The sequence below is a fragment of the Argopecten irradians genome, chromosome 5 (genome assembly GCF_041381155.1).
Source record: "Argopecten irradians isolate NY chromosome 5, Ai_NY, whole genome shotgun sequence".
In the NCBI taxonomy this organism is placed as follows: domain Eukaryota; kingdom Metazoa; phylum Mollusca; class Bivalvia; order Pectinida; family Pectinidae; genus Argopecten; species Argopecten irradians.
The window spans coordinates 36,709,465-36,732,401 of NC_091138.1; the positions used below are offsets into that span (position 1 = coordinate 36,709,465).

The window sequence follows — 22,937 nt, forward strand, 5'->3', positions numbered from 1 at the left end:
ATTCACCGGAAGGTTCAAGTTCTGGGTCAAGTTAGAAAAAGTTCCGTCAGATATGGAACAAATTCACGTGATCGTATTGACGGATAAAGCATATCGTATTGACGGATAAAGCACAAGTTTATCTGGCAGTAGTTATCGGTCAGTATGTGGGACAGTTGCAGGATAATTCATAGTATTTTGTGTTAATTAGACATATATATACACGATTAAACACGAATTATTGTTCAAATGATGAATATCATTTATGCTCTGTCGGCGGTGGAGCATCTTTCACTTTGTAGAATTTGGTTAAAGCAATCTAAGATACAATCTGGGGGAATTGGTTGTAACTTTCAAAGAAACGCAGTAACTAGTGATGTATTTTAAGAAACAATAAAAAAACCATATTTTGTTTAATGTGTATTATGACGCGTCACTTCCAATATAGGAAATACGGAAAAGCCATGTCGTGGTGCATACTGTATATGACCAGCACAAACTATTTTATTCCGGATATTAAATACCTGGTTTTTGCATATTACGATGATATGTTCCGGTTCCGGCATCAGTTTACTTGTGTTGGAGATTAGACAGTCTTTGTTGACACCCGGAACTCGGTATGACGTAAATAGACGGTAGTACTGCTCCATACATAACGGTTGACCTTTAACCTTGTGGCGGGCTCGATCTATTGGCAAACCACGCCTATAAAAGGTAGATATGAGAAAAATAGATATAATCACATTCCTTTATAGATGTGTCAAACAATTTGCGATATGAAGTAAACTATTACAGAATATATGTTTGAGACCATTGACCAAAAAAAACCCCAAAATGACAAAGCTATTCAAACATTTATTCGAGTAGAATCTAAAACGATTATAATACCCTGATGGTTTGGTTTAAGATTTAGAAAGCAACTGAAAATGGTGTACCTTAAATTTTCTATCATAAACAAAGCAACAGCACAAACCTAGGGTAAATCGGAGTGTTATGATATCTGCTGAACAGTATATTTCTAACACAATTTTATGTCCTGGTTGACAGGTATGTGATGCTTGAGTGAAAAAACCGGATCTTTTTTTTTCAAGAATTATCATTTTATGTCTTCTAAATACTCTGTTTTGGTTCACATTTTGTTTTATTCACTTTTTCTGAGTTTGAAATAAGTTTTGCTACATTATAGGCTTCTTGGTGTTCAGTGCACAGGCATTAGTTACAGATGCATTCCTACATAAGCTACATCTAACACTGTAACACCGTTATATTTCTTTCTATTTAAGATTCAATTACGGTCAAACCTGTCAATTAAGGACTCAAGGCATCAAAAAAATGCATGATTAAGTGTCATTATACAGAAGTTGTATCTGAAGCAGAATCTTACAGTAGTATTCCTTCCTGATAAAGTATTTTTTATTTTGACATAAATCCTGGTTTTAAACATCACCAGCGTGATTATGGGAAGGAAAACGTTCATGATTACATGACCTTATAGAAAATACCGAGACTGTACTTAAAAAATAGAAGGTCAAGGACGTATAAAGATAGAAACAGTTTAAATCCAGCGTAATATAACATGTAAAAAACTATACCAAAAAATTAAGGTTTGAACTGCTTCGATCATTATAAGACGGAGATTGAAGTGTAATTATATGTTATACCAAGTATAGTTTATAAATCTCCAGATTTAAACACGAGTTAGGATTCCGATAATTATTCTTTACGTTTATATTCTCATTCATTTATGTTTCATTTATTTTTATCTTTATTTAAGAGAAAATCAATATGTATGAAAATACCATCAGGGATCATCTAGTTTTCATTTGCACTGACGTCACGTTGCCTCTTCGGTGACAAAATATTTATTTTATATTTCCACAAAATAAACATTATTTTTTTTTTTTTTTTTGTAAAATCATTATTTGTTGGAGAAAAATTTACACATGATGAAAACATTGGATTTATAAAACTTTAATGTCAATGCTAAAATCTCTATCCAATTTAGTGGGAGACTACTTTTCTAAGAAAATATTACGTCGTTGAATCAATGTTAAAAACTGTGACGTTATTTGTAAACTATAAGATGATAATACAATTCACTAAGCCAATGAAAATACTCGTTACAAGCAAGATTGAATATCTAATCTGTATCATACAGATGTATTGTCCTTCTAGGTTCCGTCAAGAATACTAGTGACTAGGAGAGTAGTTCATTCGAGGCATGAAAATTCTACATCCAAAGTGTAGATAACAGGAAATGTATAAAGGAAGTTACTAAGGATATGACTGTGTATTTATACTGAAAGTTTAGAAGACATTTATTCAAAAGTTATTTTCTTACAGAAAGAAGAATCCTTGTTGACCTAATAAATCCAATTATTTGAATGGCATTTAATTAAACTTTTACAATAAAGCAGGACATGATGTCTGTAGCTCGTAATTCATAAGGATTGTCATAAATTAAAAATATAATTGTGAAACTGAAACCGTAAAATCATTTTAATTTTGCATCATTGACAAGTTGTGAAGATGTTACCCGTTTTGGAAATCTCTTGTCTGTGGTTCGGATGAAGAGGAAATTAGTTTTAAATAAAGAGAACACCTAAAGAGTAACGAAAATGTCAGCAGAAACACAGCCTGTCAGCCTGTCACGTACAACTTCTGCTATATGCATGGCGTGTGTACTAGATATAAAAACAACATACCGTTGTAATTACCAAGCCTAATCCAAACTCATAATTATGTTTTATTAAGATTTTGGAAATTATGACATTCTCAGGACGGGAACGTACTGTAACCTAGCAACATGGAACTGACACTGGTAGTGACGTTTATACTTACGAGTCAATTATTGTCTTGTAGTCGAGAATTCCGGAAATAAGTCTCGTTGCATAACTGAAATAAAACGTAAAAACGAATGCATCAGCTAATGTAAACTCCATGTCAAAAAGCGGTTAATAGAAATACATGTAAGACAACGTAACCACAATCAAGTCTGTCCAAAGAAACAAAAAGAAAGCGGTCTTATTTAAGTATTACACATTCTCCCTATGACATATATGGTCTATATACATGTAGATGTCAGGGCTTTGCAGACAATCTTCATAATGCGCGCTATCGAGATGATTGTTTGCAAAGCACTGGCATCTACATAGAGCATATATGTCATAGGAAGATGTTTACTACTTATATTTACATTATTGACTCATTTTGGGGTCTCTGCATTAACTTTGTTTAAGCTAGACCAGGAGAACCGTTTATCAAATACGATTTAATCCACGAGGTGGAACAGCCATTTTGACGGTGATCAGTTGACGTCACCACGTCAACATTAGTGACGTCATAATGGACACGTTTTGGGTGTCAGTTATACCCTCATATACTTCACTTTCCAATGGTTAGTTTATATAGTAGAAGTGACAAGTAAATGTAAATATTAAGCAAATGGTCTTCATACGGGCGTCTGTATTTAAATATGTTTAGTGTTTTGGTTATAATCTTAATGAAAAATTCCGGATTTAACATATGGTGAACGTTATTTAGTGGCGCCGTTCCAGAAAATTCGTAATTGCTGATCATAAATAGAGAACATTATATTTGTGTTGGTCACCGTGTTAACTTGGTACTTTCTATATATAAGCTCCATTTCTGCAAAGCTAAATAGACATTTACTCTACGTAAAGTAATTATCCTGTTTTGAACAATATAATTACTGATACAGAAAACCAAAGATGACGTTACCAGCCAGAAATTAATTACCATAAACAATTAACAGTGTCCTATAAACCAGATTACTACCGTTAGAGAATATCATCCATCAGGACACATTCTGCCACATAGGGGGACCAGAGAGTCCCTGACAGCCCGTCAAAGTGACGAGTGGGACACGCGACAGTTGTCAGCCCGCTCTAACGACGTTATTGGTGAAACGTGTTTTAGTTTCACAAGTACGTAGTGATCCTAGTGGCGTCGTCAATGGGCTGTGATCAGGGCTCTATATTATCGTGCCTCAGAACGTTAGGGCTACTCCCAGATGGGGAATAAACGGGTCACTCTCCTCGCTTCTGATGAGACAGCTAAATGAATACCACACCATTAATCGGTAATGGCTCAGATTGGGGACAGTTAGCAGTGTTTTTACTTCCACCTACTGGTTTATGCTCTCCCATGGGATAACGGCATTGTAACCTTATATTTCACGGAGATTTTCTGTCATCAGCATTCTTCTATATTTGCTTAAAACACCATGCTTCTTTTTAAAAAAAACAACTTAATAACCCATTTTAAATTCAAATGTGATTTTCATATAATCCTCTTACTTAGTTTCCATTTAAAATTAGCAACCTATTAGAATGTTCAAGGACGGACGCCCCCGTGGGTGAAAAGTAATTATTCCACAACCAGGATTACATTCGGTATATTACATGTGTCTTTCTGCATAATGCTTGTGGGTAATCATTTTATAAAAAAAATATCAAGATCGAGCATGTGGACTGTTTGTGCTGAAAATGTTTCTAAATAAAAAAGTTTTCCAGGGCGAAGGGACGAAACTACCAAAAAAGTTTTTTTGTAATGTGAAAACATACATGTATATTCACTGTCATGTGTGGACTAGTTGGCTGGGGTATTGATATGTTTAACCGAAGGTGTAGTACGGATATGCATAATAAATCCATCAAAGTGAGAAAAAAAATAAAGTGGCAGTCTATATCCTACATTGGCGAGTTGTCTTTCTTCTGTCAATATGACAGCAATCGAATTTATCGCAGATCAAATGGATAATGACAAATGTACAACGAAGTAGATTTTAACCTTATTGAAGGGAAATTTAAAAACATCATAAAATACCATACCTGTTTGTTAATGTTCGGCCTACATATACCATCTGACCAATACAGGTACTATTACTTTCCGCATAAATCAGCATTGAAATTGTTTTTGAAAAAAAAAAATATATATATATATAGAAATTCAATTTGACTTTAACGATACCATTTCTTCTACGAAATTATTCTGCAATTTCGATAGCGAAATGAGACCTACCGAAAGAACAAAAAACACATATTATGTGTAATTGCTGATAACAAGCTTTTTAGCCACATGTCAGTGGAGTCAATGAAACAATAAATATATATGAAGAGTTACCGTAGCTGATCCCTGCGGGTTGTAAAATGTTGTTTGGGAAAAATCATGCCGGGATTGGAGTTGATCGGTAGAGGGAGTCGGTTCTTCATGTACATATCATCTAGCCACCAACTGTAAGCCTGTAACAAAGACGGAAAAGATTAAAGGAGGAATAATATATGAAAACGTGAGTATAGATTAGGGAGACGTTCAGAGTAGGGGCTGTTCGTACTTGTAAACGAATTTATATTTATGGTGAAGGTACGTTAAACCCATAAACTTAAAGAGTAGGAGATGTAGGAGACCGGGTATGGGAAACAAAGCACAAGGTGGGTAGGGAAAATATAAAATAAATAAGATCAATTAATGGCGAAGAAGAGTGGTTACACAAACCAAGAAATCGTCATGACAGGGAAGGCGATCCAGAGAAATAATAAATGGGCTTATATAACTACAGACTGGAAAACTGGAATAAACTGATACACCGATGAGATAACATCACAAAATAATTTACATCCTTATACAACAAGATAACTTTCAACACCCGCCTTACCTATTACAACATTTTAAACATTTTATATTTATTATATACATTTTTTAATTCCGATCTTATTATAATTTAGAGAAACGATTCCAGACAATCAATTTGTCTAACGATATTGCCTCTCCAGTTTTTTGAGTCGTGTGTTGCTTTGCCACTATAGAATATTGGAAGAGTAAAATGTTTAAAAGAAATACAAAGATCAAGACACACTGAGATCTACCAAAAGGATGGAGATGAACTATGCTAAAGCCTGTTTAGAGACTAAAAAAGACCACCAAATAGGTATGAAGTTATCCTTAATGATTGACGTTATTATAAAATAAAATAAAGTTTGCCTCAATTTCTTGTCTTGCCATGAACACTTCGTCTGAATCTCGCTAACAAAATTAAATTTTACATTTCGTCAATATACATATATATTACGGCTTCTGCTACAACGTTTTGTCCTCACTTTTGTGATGATTACCACAATTAACGACAAACAAGTAACACCTTTATACCTCCGTATACCAAGTTTATTGACAGGACCCACAGAGAAAATATTTCATCCGACTGTTCTCAAACCACAGAATAACATAATGATGTGATTTCCGAGTTAGCTGGTTTGACATAAACGACGTGGCTTGAGAACATTATCTAGGATTATGGACGGTTGATATCTAATCGCCTATACTTGTGTCATCTTGCTTTGGGCGGTGAGTGGAGAACTTTACTTCATCATGGAGATCTTGCTCAGATAACAGTAAAAGCGATGTTTTCAAAAAACCAAAATAAAATAAACGTGTTTGTCTCTGCAGGCGTAAGACAGGGGAGTAACATTCTGGCCAATTTACTGCAGGCTTGTTTGTAATTTCACGTACAATGTAATGTACATCTGTCCGTTTACATGGAGCAAGTCGGCTTCCTCTGATGATGTTTGCTCATCAAACATAGCAAAGACCAACACACTAACTCATCTTCTTCAAATTCAATGGACTTTGTTTCTCTCCCCATGGGGATATTGATTGAAAGCTCTGAGCCACATTCGTCCTTCGGGGATCTCACAGCATTCATGTCGGAGTGTATACGTCATTAGAAAGATGCTGTCAAATATAACGAATTGCTGTCAATAAATTACACTATATGTATTGCTTCTTGGCATTATGTGTCTGACCAGGCTAACCCCCGCCGCTAGATGGCGCTGAATATGTCATGGATCCTTTTATGAAATTGACATTTTAAGTGATATGCTAGAATTCCCCGGATAGCAATTTTAATTAAAATGGCAGAAATAAAATAAATGTAAAACTAAGCCTAAGATATATACCAAACCAAAACTTTGGAATTTTAATTATGACAATATCTTCAAACTTGTAATGAAAAATCTTCTGTATAATGCGAAAAATATTCTAAATTCCACTTTTATTGGAATGAGATAGTTGAGATATTCTGAGTAAATTCACTTAAATATTTTGAAAGCTGACAGTAGGCAAAATTACCATAACCACTGAGAAATCTTTGTTACTAAAGCTCTATGTTCAGAATAAAACGCTTAAACGTACCCATAAAAATACCATTTAAATCTATATTATCAATCACCTTAGAAAAAATGCCATGCCTATGAATGATAATTGGATGAACTGGAGTGAGAAACCAATTATCATCGAAGCATTCCTTTGAAGATGATGGAACAAGCACCTATACCGGTATTGATTGACATTTGACTTGGATGACTATCTTTGAAGACTATATCTCTGATATTTATTTCACGCGCTGACGACTGCGCGTGCGTGTTCGTTTCATTATTTGTCATATAGCCATCGATAATGATCGATTAGCAAAATGTCTTTAATTCTGTCAGAAAAATCCAATTGTGACTCTTGAGATTTACGCAGTTTACTATCGAAAAGAAACCGGTCAACATGATTAGTTTTCTGCAATGACACATCGCACTTTTGTAGTTTCTAATTCTTGGAATACGTCAATTCTAACACTGCGGTCTTGCTCATAAATGATTAACTGACATCGGCAAATAGACCAACTTACTAAGTAACAAGATAGAAATTATCTTGGATACTAAAATAGGTTGTTTGTATAAATGTGCATACCGCAGGGTGATGTAGCACTTGATGTTACCAGGACATAGCTGTAATGATTCAAATTAGTAGACAAAATGCGCACAAAATAGTTTGATCACAAATTAGAGCGATGTGTAAGCATACATGTGGTCAAACAGATCTATAAGTTCCTAATTTTGAAATATCTAAAGATAAATCTTAATTGTATTTGGGTTTTGTTTTGTTGAGTGTCTTATCGTTGACTTGTATTTTGTGAATGTGTGTTTTGGTGTTCATGTTTTGTCCTTATTTTTTCGTGATAATGTGTTAGTAAACACTTTCGTGATTATGTTTTTCAAGTTTCTACATTAACATCCCGCAGAAGAAAGCGTTTTAATATTCACAGACAAAACCACTTATGGAAATCTAGGTCTAAATTTGAGTTTAACGCATCTCCAAGCTCGGTTGCATAAAATGTAACCAAAAGGTAATTTAAAAACATATAATTATATCTTACTACATATTATTACCAGAAGTAACGTTTAATCAAGTAAAGCAAACGGACGATTTTGAGAAAAACAAAAAGTATGATATTTGTTTACTTATTTTCAAACATAAATCACAAATCAAAATATAAAAATAAATTAAAAAAAAAAATAGTTTTCTTCTTTTCAAACATACATCAAAACATAAAATATTGACAACATCCCCTCCCCCATATAAATAAAATAAAATAAAAAAATGAACAAATGAATAAATAGAAAAGTATCAAAATTAAATGCAGAATAGAAATAATTATTTTCGAATGTTAGATAAAGTGGAATATTAAAATTTTAAGTAATTCGACATAAATGGCTGTCTTTTTTAGAATTTTTAATGGTCGTGACAGTATCACAGACTACGTTTACTGAGATCGTGCTAGGAGCCGTAAATACCACTTAGAGCCATCAGCACCACCTCGCTATATTTTATCTCTAACTATAAAAATAGATTTTGGACTATTGGATGTATCCCACGTTGAGTGGCGGTGCGTCCTGATGGATGGACGTGGAGCGGTGGGGCTGGCCTAGATGGCGTGATGTATGACTGCTTTGGGTGTCTCTTCCAAGTTTCCCTTCCATCCCTCAACAGTTAATTACATATACGTTACATCGACTGGTACAAGTTACAGAGAATTTACATCCAATGAGGCTATCTCCAGTTACACAAGCCCAACACAAAACAAAGTTGCCTTTCCTTAATTGCTTGCTTGAAAGGCTTTGTGCTCTGAAAGAGGCCGATCGCATAGCGGCGAATTACCCGGCTTGTCTGCCGCTGTTTTTGATTATACAAAATCTTGTCCAAATAAAAGTATTCTTTAATCACGGCTGCTCGATAAAGGCCAGAATGGCTCGGTCGGCTCGCTTTATTGGCCCCACTCTTGTGGCTTGACAATGCGATTTTCCATTAACGAGATACATAAATGTACAAAACGTGTAATTCAAGATGTTTGCTTCCAAGAAGCTTATCGACTTTTAGCATTTTTGTTGAACATTCACTGGAACAATGTGTACTTTATTTCTGTGATGTGCAAGTACAGAAATTGCATGTATCGACATCTCAAGAAACGCATATTGCACATCTCCATATTTGAAAATAGAAAGTATGCCTTTGTGGCAACTTGACATGTGATACGAAGGGACTGTTTGAGAAACAAAACCACCAGGTTTGGTAAATTTCTTCGAACACTTTATAGACTAAAACCATACCAGAGTAGGCCTATACCCTGATTAAATATACACACGAATGTCACTACCAGATAAGGGTTCTTTCTGACTATGCTTAGAATTTTTAAGTAAAACTAAATCATTCTTTACCATTTATACGTACCCAATTTTCCTTGGTCTCAGCAAATAATTTGAGTTGTTCTTGCAAGGCTTCGCCTTCCCCTCCAGGGTCACAGAATTCCTTGATGAGTGCTTTTGTTTTGAGGAACTGTTGGGGTGACACGATCGGTCGAATGATTGTCAAATATTTCTGGAGAGTACTGTGGAGCTCGGGCACAGGTAACTTTGGAAGCGGTTTCTGAAAATGAAACAAAGATGTTTATAATAATTTTTTACATTGTTGGCATATTCAACATTGGAACAAGTGTTTTATTCATCAATCATAAATAATCTCATGAACATAGTAATCAAAACTTGTTTAATCTTGAAACCTATCGTTTTGATATGCTGGCTCCACTGACTTCCGGTTTAAACAAGTTAGACTACCGAATTATATGCTTTTAATATTCCTATTTATTTCATCTATGGAAAGTTATTGATGATCTTAAAGGACAATTTTCAATCGTCGATCAAGAGGTTTTTTTCCTTCTAATGACCCCCATTTGACTATTACTGAACAATTCATACAAAGACTATTCAGTGAACCTTGATCCATCTGTTTGTGTCAAGCAGCGCATTGTCTGAAGGAAATATGATGCCTGGGGAATTATCCGTCCGTATAAAAGTTTAATACAAGTTATCAATATAATTTCTTTCATTTAAGACTCCGAAATGAAAATCTTTAAATCAAAATGAATCGCAATTTTATATGTAACAAAAAATAAAACAAAACAAAAAATACAAAAAAAAAGGTTCATAATATGTAAAGATGAATTAACCCATGATTAAAGGGCTTTGAAAATAATTTCTTTTAAACGCTTTCGATTATTTTATCTAAATTTGATGTATGTTTTAACCAACGGTCTTCTTTAGGATCTACACTTCTGAGGTTTCAGTCATATTAAAATCTCGTTTCGACATAGATCAAAGAAGCTCTGAGATTTTTTTTTCAAATAAAATTGATCAATTTTAGTAGCAAGTTGTGAGTTGTGAAAAAAATATAATTATATCCTTAGTTGATTTTTTTATCTGGAGATTTTAATGACCCATCTGGTAGCCATTTTGAAAATTCGTCTTTTTCGCTTTGAGTAGAGCCGAAGTTTTACCACTTTTAGCTTAAATCGTTTTTACTTAAATCCGCATTTTCAGTTGTATCAAGCTGTTTTTCTTTACTAGGTTCATTGTAATTAAAGTTTTAAGCATTAATGTGTGAAATAATACACTTTTATCACCATGTGTTTTACATTTTATAGTAATTTGAGCACTTTTATTTTTTACTCTAAAATATTGAAAAATAACAAATATTTAATTGCGGCTAAGAAGTAAGCACATGGACCCCATTTTTTTCTGTCTGATTTAAAAAGATCAACATTTTCCCTTTTGATATGCAAAATATGTTCAAAAGATTAATGCCAGAACTTTTTCTATAAAGGGTTAAATCTGGCATAAATTGCTGAAAATGGTGCATTCAATCGTTATCGAATAGATTCCATTAATTAACTCAATCAATGAAATTCAGAGTTTTGTTATGTCCGAATTTCTAAGTTATCTCAATAATTAAAACGGCATTTTTCCGAGCAATAACATCTGAAATCGTCAATTAAAAATAATAAGAAAAGGTATTTGAGATAACTAATAGCTTGTATATGAACTCGGCGGAAAATACGGGTTAATATAAGTGATTAGTACATCACGTGACATAATTCTGATTGGCTACACACATGCTACTATTTGCAATAATGCCCGGGCAAGCGGGCACTATTGAAGTGGCGCGAAATTGAACGTGAATGTATTGTGACGTCACCATTACATCACGTCATTATAACGTTGCGCTTCGACCAAGACGTCAAGATGGCGGACAGGCTGTTGTGTGCGGAGATGGAAGCAAATCATGCTTTTCTACAGAAGACTGTTCACTAATGCTCTATATTGATCTACTTTTACTTTTCATGAAGCCGAATCCCGTTTTTATAGAATCCCATATTTCTGCGACAATTCATATGTTGTACTTTTAATGTAACAACGTGGTGTGGATATGAAGATAGCATTGCGAGGTATCGCTTGACGTGCTTCTATTACGATGACATGAAAAACGGTCTCATGTCAGGGTGATGTACTAAACCCATTATGGCCTGGTTGAGAGGGCACTATTGCCTCATAGTATTGTCTCATGATGGGATAGTGCCCTCGCCTTCGGCTCGGGCACTATTCCATCCCTCGACAATACTATGAGGCAATGGTGCCCTCCCAACCAGGCCATAATAGATAAATATCACTAGATAGTTGGCGTCTTCCATTCAATATGAATTATTTAGAAGTAAAATTAAATTGAAGAATCATCTAATTTGCCGTTGGGTATTTGAGTTCCTTATATTAAAACGCACGAATAGCTTAAATGATAATCTAAATTTAACTGCTTTCATTTCATGTACCTTGGGGGTAATACCCCTAATAAAATCCTGTGAATTTAACATTTGGGATCAATTTAATATGCACTAATTGGTTTGATCTTATGACTCCTTCCTGTGGCCCGTTCTATTGGTTTATTAACTGCTTACTTATGTGGTACAGGTGAAACCCTTTTTGCACGCACGTGTTTACCAAATATTTCATATCAAAACTTATCCGTCAGTATATCTTTTTATAAAAAGACTTCTATTGTTAAACCAATCCTATTAAAAACAAGGCAGTTGGTTGTTTTCAATCTGGATTAATTTAGTGTCCGAAAAGTAAATATATTACAAGGGTCAATATTTCAATAAGTAAATATCAACATACACCAACTAAAAACCGATTGACCAGTCCACACTATGAGCGAGTTATATGTGTCAGTTTAAAGACGCTCCACCGCCTACAGAGCATAAATAATATGTATCATTTGGGCAATGATTAATGTTTAATCGTGAATATATATGTGTAACTAACACAAAAATACATAGAAAATAATTTGCTTTTGTTGTCAGCGCAATCAGTACCTCCTTTCATATAGGGCATAGTGTCATGGATGTATTTTGGTATGCAATTTATTATTTTAAATACTTGTATATTAAAATAAAATAATAAGCTTATCCTTTCTAACGATGGTAATAAAGTAAATAAAGTAACTTCTGTAACTGAAGAAAAGTATTAATTCATTTGGAACTTTTTTATAGATAAAAAAAATAGCATTCGTCGACGGTGTAGCATCTTGAAACAACAGTGGAAATTTAATTTCCAATCATAAAGAGAATGGAATTACAAGTATCTGAATTTCAAATTGTCCCATAGTTCACATGGACGATATGTAGAAGTATTTTGATTCCATTCATTATTATACTGTATTGATTAATATCATAACAATTATTATTTTTCATAGATTAACTTTATCATTATTGCTTATTACTTATTTACGGTTTATGTTAACTTAGCGAATATATTTTTTATGAAATGATAAAAGTAAAATATTATTTCAAGAACACTTGATCACTTTAATTGTGTTATCTGTAATTCCTGAAACATATGCACAGTTCTTACTCTGACGTTGAGGATATGTAACCTTGTACCAGGAATCCTATACACAAAATATTAGTAACTATAACATGTTTTCATCGATTACCTTCCTTGTGTTTTTCATACATAAGTTGCTATTACTAAAGGGAATGTGTGGTTAACTTGGTTTTAATGACATCAAATTATATCTCCCTCTTCAGCTTCATCGTGCGCGACTTAATGTGTTCTTTTCAAAATTAATCAAAATTTGGAAATCTTTTTTACCCTATAATTAGGTATCAGCTTGCAATATTTCATGATGAGTTATGTGACAAAAAGGTTAATTAATCTTGACTTGCTGTTTTCATTCTTTAACAAAATACATAAAAACTTCCTCTTTCGACTACAGGAAATTGAAAATTATCATATCTTCACTTTCTATCTTTTTAGCTGGTCCTAGGATAATAAAAAGTCTCTGGTATTAGCTTTAATTCTACCAAATACAAAACTTTGGGTAACATAAATTGTAATTGCTTCGATGATCATTAAACAATCTGAAACTTAAACCATTAGCTCTGCAAAATACACAACGATGCAACTTTATGTAACATAACGTGTGATTGGCTGAGTCTAAACCTGATATTTTTTAGACTTTAAACTGTGCCACGATCTTGAGGCGTGGTGAACTGTTATCAAATGTGGAGTAACGACATTTACTTAATTGTATTTTTTCGGACAATTTCGTTTTTAGAAAAAAAAACAAAAAAAACAGCGATACATGTTTAACAAGACGATTTTGTATTCTGTACACGTAAGATTTTACGCTTATTTTCGCCTAATCGGCCTTCAAGCTGTTAGCGATGTGATTTTTGCACAGTGGATCCACCATGGAGTTATTCACCTGTCAAAATGTGCATCAGGTGATACGTTCGCGAGCGTTTGCATAAACTTTCGAAGCCATGGAGAATAATACTGTATGTGAAATTATGATTCTGGGTTACAGCGGAATGATGTACGATAAAAGACCTGTTAATGTGCCACTTGCTATTAATTCATTTCACCAGAGTTAAGAATCATTTTGGTAGTCAATGGTCTTGCATGACAAACCAAGCCTGCATTAGCTTCGATACCTGTTTAACAATGCGGAAAGCTAAAACACCTAATCGTATGTGTTTAACACAGGTAACTGCACTTGATGAAACAAGAACAACGTAACAAGTTGTTGGGGGTGTTTCGGTGCCTTCCGACACGATGGTGGGACAGTAGACAGCTGTCGTCATGGCAACAAACTAACAATCCCACACAAGGCAATACCGAAGGTGATGACATTCTCTATTGGCCTTGTACAAAAGGTCGAGAATTGGGCACTATGGATATCTGACACGGACGTAAAGGCTACCAACTCCACGGGGACCACCACTTTGATAGATTGTAAATGTATCATGTGACAGGAATAGTACTATTTATGAGGTAGTTGTATACCTATACGGCTATTCCTGTGCAGGGTGTGTAAATAACTTATAACGCTGTCCACCAGACAACACACAGGGTACCAATTATGTTGGGACATTAAGAAGTAATCAGAATTGCCTTCAATTCGACACCATATTGCTAATCACCATTCCTGACCTTGGAATTATGTGCGAATGCTTTGAATGCTTTTAATACATAGATCGATGCATTTTATTACATGATTGCAGTGGTATTATACGTTGACGAAGATGTAAAACATCTACATAGTCTACAAAAAAACAAAACTTCTTCGTTCCTACAAGTCTAAACATGTTTTGAGTACAAAGTAGGTTTTTTTTATCTCATTCCAGCTTTTTACGGGGTTTTTTCTCAAGAAATTAATTAAAGACTATAAATGATTTTCCTATTTTATCAACATAGTTGTTGATGATTATAGACATTATCGTTTCTTCTGGAAACAAAATTAAATTAATTCATCCGGTTTATCAATGTCACTAAGATAGTATTTCATGAAACTGGATAATAAAACGTCCATATCTTAACGCGATCAGGTAGATTATTTTCTGAAAGTATATTTAGTTTTTTTCTAATAAAACTTTTTTTTCTAGCCGAATTGATTCCCCACCCTCCGGTTGTCTCCATTTCTTCTGGTCTCGGCCATAGAAATGTGATATAGGAAGTGACATACGTCAGTTCTCTTGTTGGGGAAATCCCTTGGATAATCTATTTATAGAACTTTTGTGTCAAGTAGATTTGAAGAATCTGTTGCGTTTAAATTCAACTGCGTTACAATAGGTGAATTTCCAGTAACTACTCATACGGTTAAGTCCCACATATTTCATCCTACTCCCGGCAACATAAACATCTGTAATTTTATACTCAATTTGATAAAATGATGTATGTTTAAATGTAACATTATAATGGTTTTTCAAGGGATTCTTTTTTCTGAATCGATACGCAACGTCAATGTCTCTATTGTGACGTCATGATAACGTCGGGGTTTTGCGCTGATTTTTTCGATTTTTCTCGATTTTTTTCATAGTGGTATGCAAAAAAAATATTGGCCAATCAGAAAGCCGGATTTGGTATGAAAACAAAAAAAATTAATTATTTAAGCATTGATGTCACTATTTTTTAATTTTATCGGGGTATGAAAAAAAAATTGTTTGCAAACTGTGTGAATCCGCGTAGCGGATTCTCACAAAAGTTTGCAAACAATTTTTTTTTCATAACCAGATAAAATTAAAAAATAGTGACATCAATACTTATAATTAATTTTATACTCTATTTGATAAAATGAAGTATGTTTAAATGTACCATTAGAGTGGTTTTTCAGGGGATTCTTTTTTCTGAATCAATATGCAACGTCAATGTCTCTATTGTGACGTCATGATAACGTCGGGGTTTCGCGCCATTCTCGGATTTTTTTTTCATAGTGGTATGCAAAAAAAAAATATTGGCCAATCAGAAAGCCGGATTTGGTATGAAAACAAAGAAAAATCAATTATTCCGATAATAGAGACATTGACGTTGCGTATTGATTCAGAAAAAAGAATCCCTTGAAAAACCACTCTAATGGTACATTTAAACATACTTCATTTTATCAAATAGAGTATAAAATTAATTATAAGTATTGATGTCACTATTTTTTAATTTTATCTGGTTATGAAAAAAAATTGTTTGCAAACTTTTGTTGAGAATCCGCTACGCGGATTCACACAGTTTGCAAACAATTTTTTTTTCATACCCCGATAAAATTAAAAAATAGTGACATCAATGCTTAATTGAAATATGCAATGAAGCATGAATGAATCTAGAATCGCGTAAATTGAAGTAATTGACAGACAATACAATATCATACCCGCTATTTACATCTTATTATGTAATACATGAGTATTTTAATGTTATCATAAATGTTATAAATTAAACAACTTTAATTAAAATTTTCAACCGGATTTAAAAAAAAAACAACATCTTTCTTGTACATAATTTATAAAAAAAAACTGATGTCTTTTATTACAGAGAAGGTACTATACTACTCGGAACACATGCAGAAACGGTAACGAAAAATAGTAGGAAGTCTGTCCTATTGGGTTTTGTACTTAATCAGAGATTCGGATTCGGTTGTAGTAATGAATTATGCAGTTACTTGTTATTTTGCGATTCTAAACAGTCTGGAACTTCATGACTTTAAATCCTTTGACAAGAAAAATAAAACCCAATAGAGGGACAAACACAGGAGATGTAAAGTTGTAACCAGATAAGAATGAAGACATACAATACTAGGTACTTAGTGGATGAAAATAGTATTGTAATGAATAATATACAGAGCAGACAAGTCTGAAAGAGGTGGGAGGATTTGCAGCCTATGTTTGTTAAAACAAAACATGTATATGTGTATACATAGTAAATATAAGGGCGCTTGCGTAAGGGCGGATGTAGACCAATCGGATGCGTAAATGATGTACATGTACGTATATATCTTGTGATGAAAGGATGGGATGAACATTTTCTCGGGTGTAACTTTTTAGAAAAGATGACATCTTGATAATACACTTCTACTATTATTTGATTATCAATATTCCATATAAAGTTTCCAACCTAAATATATATATATATATATACTGTATATCAAAGTGTGGCGACCTACCGTTAGATCCCATTTTGGATATATTTCTTGATCAATGGATGCAACCCTCTTAATGTACTCTCTGACATGACCCGTCGCCATCACCGGAAGCGGAAACTGCTTAGTCGAAGAAGTTAGTGAGCTCAGTTCCGGTCTAGCTGTCGTAGGATTCGGCTAAATGCCATTCCAGGAAGACGAAGAGTATTGTATGTTTGTAATGTCAGTTCCAATATAAGACGATCGCACGATTTTGGTCAATCAGGCCCATTACGATAGATTAAATGGACCAGATAATCAGGTATTGATCAAAACCCACTGGATCCATACAGACAAATCCCCTTCTTGGTCAATTGGTCACTGGCTGATGCGTCGAATCTAAAATATAAAGAAAACGCCTTGTAACAGGAAATAGTTTGGAAATGTCATAAATACACACAAGATATCGCCTAGGAACTAAAGGCAGGGCGAAAGTAATCTAAAAATCCATTTAATTATCAGAAGGCGTCTACGACACGGGGAACGAGTACAGAAATACAACAGATAACATGTAACAACAACGAATGGGAAGGAAAACGATGTATTGAGAAATGTTTGTTCAAACATTCGAGAAACATGAACAAAAGACATGCTTTGTCAATATCTATACCAGTTACGGCATCATCGATCCAATCTCTGTATTCTCAATACAGTTACCGAACCCACTCGGCTTGTAGACAGAAACGTTTTTCTTCATTTTGAAATCCCAGCTATCGTCGAAATCCAACTGTTCCAAAAACTGATAAGTAACACGCTTGCAAACGTAAATCACCTCTCTAGCTTAAGCTCTGTAGCTACAATGTGTTAGAGGAGTATCTTCTAAATCTGCAATGGGGTTGGTTAAAATGTTGAAACAGCGGACATATGTAAGAAATAATATAGTGTAAACAAGTGTTAGAGAGCAATGTAGGCATATAATTAATATACCGTATCGCCGGAGATCTGCAGTAGCTATTGGCGTCCTGATAGGGAAAAGATTCTAGAGTGTTATTTTCGATTTTATGCTAAAATAATCGATTTTCTGTACTTGTTTTAGTGAAATAAATAAAAAAAATAAAAATCACAATGCTATGGATACTACTCATATAGACATTACGCAAGTATAAGGTAGAGCAGAAATTGAATTTAATTTGATGAGTACGAGGACGAATCTAGAGATGATTTGAATATATTTCAACAGGTTATATTCGCATTTACAAGAGACGCATGAGTTATTCACTATTGGTTTGATCTTACTGATCTATACACATATAAAATGGTTAATATGTCATTCTTGATCAGTAATATCGTCTTTCATGTCTAAATATTTACATTTTCACTGCAGTCCCACTATGTAACCTTACCAAGCGCAGTTGGCAGTCATATAGACAATGAACTTCAAGCGCTTATTATGACGTCATTATCATTGTGACGTCACAATTGTCGTGCCAGCGATCACGGCAGACGGCTGTTCAAATGGCTGTTCCATCCATAACGATAACGAATGATTAATTCATTATATATGCAAAATTCCTTGGGATTTCATCATAAAATTGTAACCAAATGTAAATATAAGCATTGAACGTCTTTAAGTTGGCATTCATAACCAATATGAATGCAAACTGGACAGAGGCAAATTCAACATGAAACGCTAGCGCGCTTCATGGAATTTGCCTCTGTCCAGTTTGCATTCATATTGGCTATGAATGCCAACTTAAAGACGTTCAATGCTTGAATAATTGTTATAATGCTAGCTTACAGTCTCATTTGAGCTTTCAGCCAAAAAACCCAAAAAAACTCACTAAAATACTTATATTTTTTCTTCCTTTTTTCAATCCCGAAGCTAAGCATCATTTTAAAACAACGCAATTCCATGTCATCTCACTTTACACATAAAACAAATACAACATAACACTATGAATACACTATGAATACAACGATTCTCATGCATCGATCGGCTAATTTCAAACAATACGCCAGTTTCATATCAATAAAAATAGTCCCCCACAATATTTTAATGTAGAATCTCTAATGTGTTGTTTCTTGATATAGAATCAACTAAAGTTTACTGTAAACTGTAATAAGTCAAACAAAACTTATTTTATCTGTATTTCTTGTTTATCGTTTCTCATTTGCAAAAATAGGTTGACCGGAAGGCGGAAGCTTTAAAATGTGACGCTGGGGAACGATTTGGTCATCCAGCTGTTCCATTAAACTCGTTTCGCGTCGTATATGGGCGTCATGATTTTAAATATAATATAACAGCCTTTCAATAATTTTTATTTTAATATATTATTCTAATGTAAATATATGGATTGAATTTATTTTTCTAATTTTCATAGCGGCTATGAATAGCAGAAGCTATCTTCATATCTTCCGAGACTCCACGGGCTATGTAGATAGCTTCTGCTATTCATAGTAGCTATGAAAAATAAGAAAAATACATTCAATCCCTGTATAGACTTTGTTAACAAACCTATTAAAGTCATATAGTATATCAACCGTGGAGACCTACATACAACACTATTTCATAAGGGAATATATTGATCGTTAATGTAAATGGGATTTGTTCCAAGAATTTTTCATTGTTCTTTATTTGCTCTAAAACATTGATGTTGAATTCATCAATATTCTGTTTATAGAAAAATACTGCTATACACTGTTGATAAACATTACACATTACATTAAACTGTACATATGTACGATTTAATGTAATTCGCCTTGACAACACGAAAACCTTACCTCTTAACGAATGTGGTTCAAGATAAAAACATATACAACTGGTATCAACTTTATAAAAAAACATATCTAGGTTGCTGATCCATCACTTCTAGAAATATACTATCTATATAATTACTGTTAGTAACATGACCTCATAAACATTGACGTCATCATCCGTTTCTAATATTCTGAAGATCTGATTGGCTAAAAGGAAGGAAGTGGCGCTCTCAAGTTTCTTTTTTAGATGACGATTTTTGATAAATTCGAAGAGAAAATACAATATATTATGCATCATTGCCTCCTAAATAATAATTTTAGAATGGGGATATAATGCCATTTTTCATGAATCTACAATATACTTCATCTCCTGATCAAAATAAAGTTTATTATCTATTCTCTAGTAGATTCATAAACGATGGCATTATATCCCTAAATTCTGAAGAGGCGTCTAGACACGGCAAAAACGTTAAAAGAAAGTGTCGTCGAGTTTTCGTTCTTTTACCTATATAACTGTAATTATATTAACACATCAGTTAGATTCATTGTAACGAAAACGTGAACAAATGTCAAAAATGTGTAGGTTTTAACGACTACTCCGACTATCATCTACCTTACAATGCTTGTCCACTTTCAAACAAGCATCTAAATTGACATTAAACTTACTAAATAAGGAATATTTAATATTTAAATAAATCCTCGTTTATTCAACCAACAAGTATAAGCTGGATTTTTTTTTTGGAATCTTATTAATGAATGTTCAGGATGTTTAAAACATAAACTTATCTAATATTTTGTTAAAAAAAACCTGGCGATGTTTTTTTTAATTGACAAGAAAATATAATGACGATTTAACCTGACTTTGACAAGAATGTGTATGGCGGGTGGTTCTGTCAATGTAGTAGATACTGCTGGTACATCTTGTTCTAATTTTTCAGAAATCGCCTAATTCGTTTCCTTACTTAAAGTATGAAATATTTACACCATTATATGTACATTATTGTTATAATACATTTATACACAAGCTAAAGAAGTGTAGTGCTTAGCTTTAAAATCTATATTTCGACATAATCTTAAAAATTCTAACAGAGAAAAGCATCCCATTTCATTTTCTGACGTCATCTTTTAAAAAAATAAATATTATCAAATGATAATATATCGTATTGTTATATTTTATGGCATACACGATACACTACCCTTTGTTTCATTGCTGTTGGTTTGTGTATGCCAAATTGATTAGATCTGTAGGTTGTAATAAGCGTCATATATTTTACATTTTTTATTAGTTACCTGAGCCTCAGAAGTAGACCACACATAACTATATATAGAAAACAATACAACGCCTGAATAGGTAATGTAACCTATAGTGCAAAAGTCCCAAATGGGCAGAACAGAAAAAAACCGAACAAGACGCACTATGTAACATCGACAATAGTGACACCAGATTCACCTTTTGCATGTTAAGAATTTTTTATATTGTTCAATAAACGTCATTACGTGTATTCGATAGATAACTGCAGCAACAATAAATGCAACATGACACTGTATGTGTTGGTTCTGTCGACTAAGACATTGTACCATTGTAGTGGAATATGTGAAGATTGTGTGGGGTTAATTGAAAATTCCACCATCTGTCTGTACCTTGTTGAATTCTCTAAGGGCAGCTCGTGTTACTGTCGGTCTAGCACTGGCCTGTGAACAGACGCCCAAACTAACCTTTCACACCTGGTACAGTATTATTACCGCTAATTCACAGAGAATGCTACACTGATCATCGAGTACTAATCGATTCCATAACATGTGTATGACATCGCGAGGATTAAAATGGCAAAGTAATCAATGTACACCTAATGGGGTTTGTATTCGTTTGGAATATGAATAGCCCCCTTTTTCAAGAAACTTCTTAAAATCATGATACGATAAAATAATTTATTCGATATGATAATTAATAGGTGGTGTAAAACTAAAGTAGTAAGTAAATATGACAATACTATCTTACACAGATATATATTAAGTACTTACCTAAAACTCAGATAATGATGTGGCGTCTAATACCTAAACATACCAGTGCCACCTTGACTCGAAATATCATTGAAGATGTCTCTAACGACAACAAAACCGAGAACAGTCTGTCAGTTATGATTGGCTCTGGCAGTACGTAGTTATATTAATATTGTATGTTGTTATCTTTATAGATCATGTATCGCAACACATTTCCTATAGACATAATCTAAAATGTACACACTGAATGTGAAATGTATCCATGATATCAACATATCTACATCTACATATAATAACCATGTGATGGTATTCTAATTAAAATTGCATGTGGCGGATGCGCATGACATTCTACTGTGGAATTCTCTAAAAAGAAATATAGATACATACATATCAAATAGCTTTATGATTCTGATATAACTTTCGTATGTCATACTGTGCTTATAACTACATATTTTATAAGAAACGCATTTTGGTGTGCTGATTAACTTCAAAAGAGCATATTCTGTTTAGCTGGACATGCTTCACTACGGCTGATGGATATGCACATACACACACATATATATGAGTATTTCTTATTACTATCTGTGGTGTTCGTGGCTACTCAATGGTTCATAGCAAGTCGGGTTTTGCTGATGCTCGCTATTAATATATTAATCTGAAATTGTTATGCACTCTGATGCCATTTTTAACAATTGAGAGTTTATAATATAGAAAAATATATTTATATCATTCTTGTCGTCCACATGATGCAAACATCGACATATATGTCCAACCTATTTATAGCAGTATTAATGGCTTCATTAACGAAGTAATGAGCTTCTTAATTGTCGCGAGTTAATGGTGAAATAATCTGCAAGTTTTAAACTTGAACCCATTTTTCTTTTTGTTTCATACTCTCTATAACTTACTTCATTCTGCTTAAAAATATACAATTTTTCTATCCACAAGTTTAATTTTGATATTAGGTATTGACAACCATATACAGGTCGAAATGAGCATATGGAAGAAATGTATTCATGCCATCAATATAGACCTTGAGTAGATCTATTTAATTCAATTAATATTCCCAACATAAAATCTAATAC

At 33.6% G+C, this 22,937-nt stretch overlaps 1 protein-coding gene across 1 annotated transcript in view; it reads right to left on the reverse strand.

Moving 5' to 3' along the window:
- LOC138323703 (choline O-acetyltransferase-like) overlaps positions 1-22,937 on the reverse strand; it is a 78,687-nt gene that overhangs the window by 11,412 nt on the left and 44,338 nt on the right. Inside the window, exons 2-6 of the mRNA XM_069268497.1 lie at positions 17,140-17,493; positions 9,553-9,747; positions 5,125-5,243; positions 2,821-2,874; positions 504-684 (exon numbers count right to left, since the gene is read on the reverse strand). Of these exons, the coding sequence (XP_069124598.1) occupies positions 504-684; positions 2,821-2,874; positions 5,125-5,243; positions 9,553-9,747; positions 17,140-17,220 (630 nt within the window). The 5' untranslated portion in view covers positions 17,221-17,493. The remainder of the gene's footprint in view (positions 1-503; positions 685-2,820; positions 2,875-5,124; positions 5,244-9,552; positions 9,748-17,139; positions 17,494-22,937) is intronic.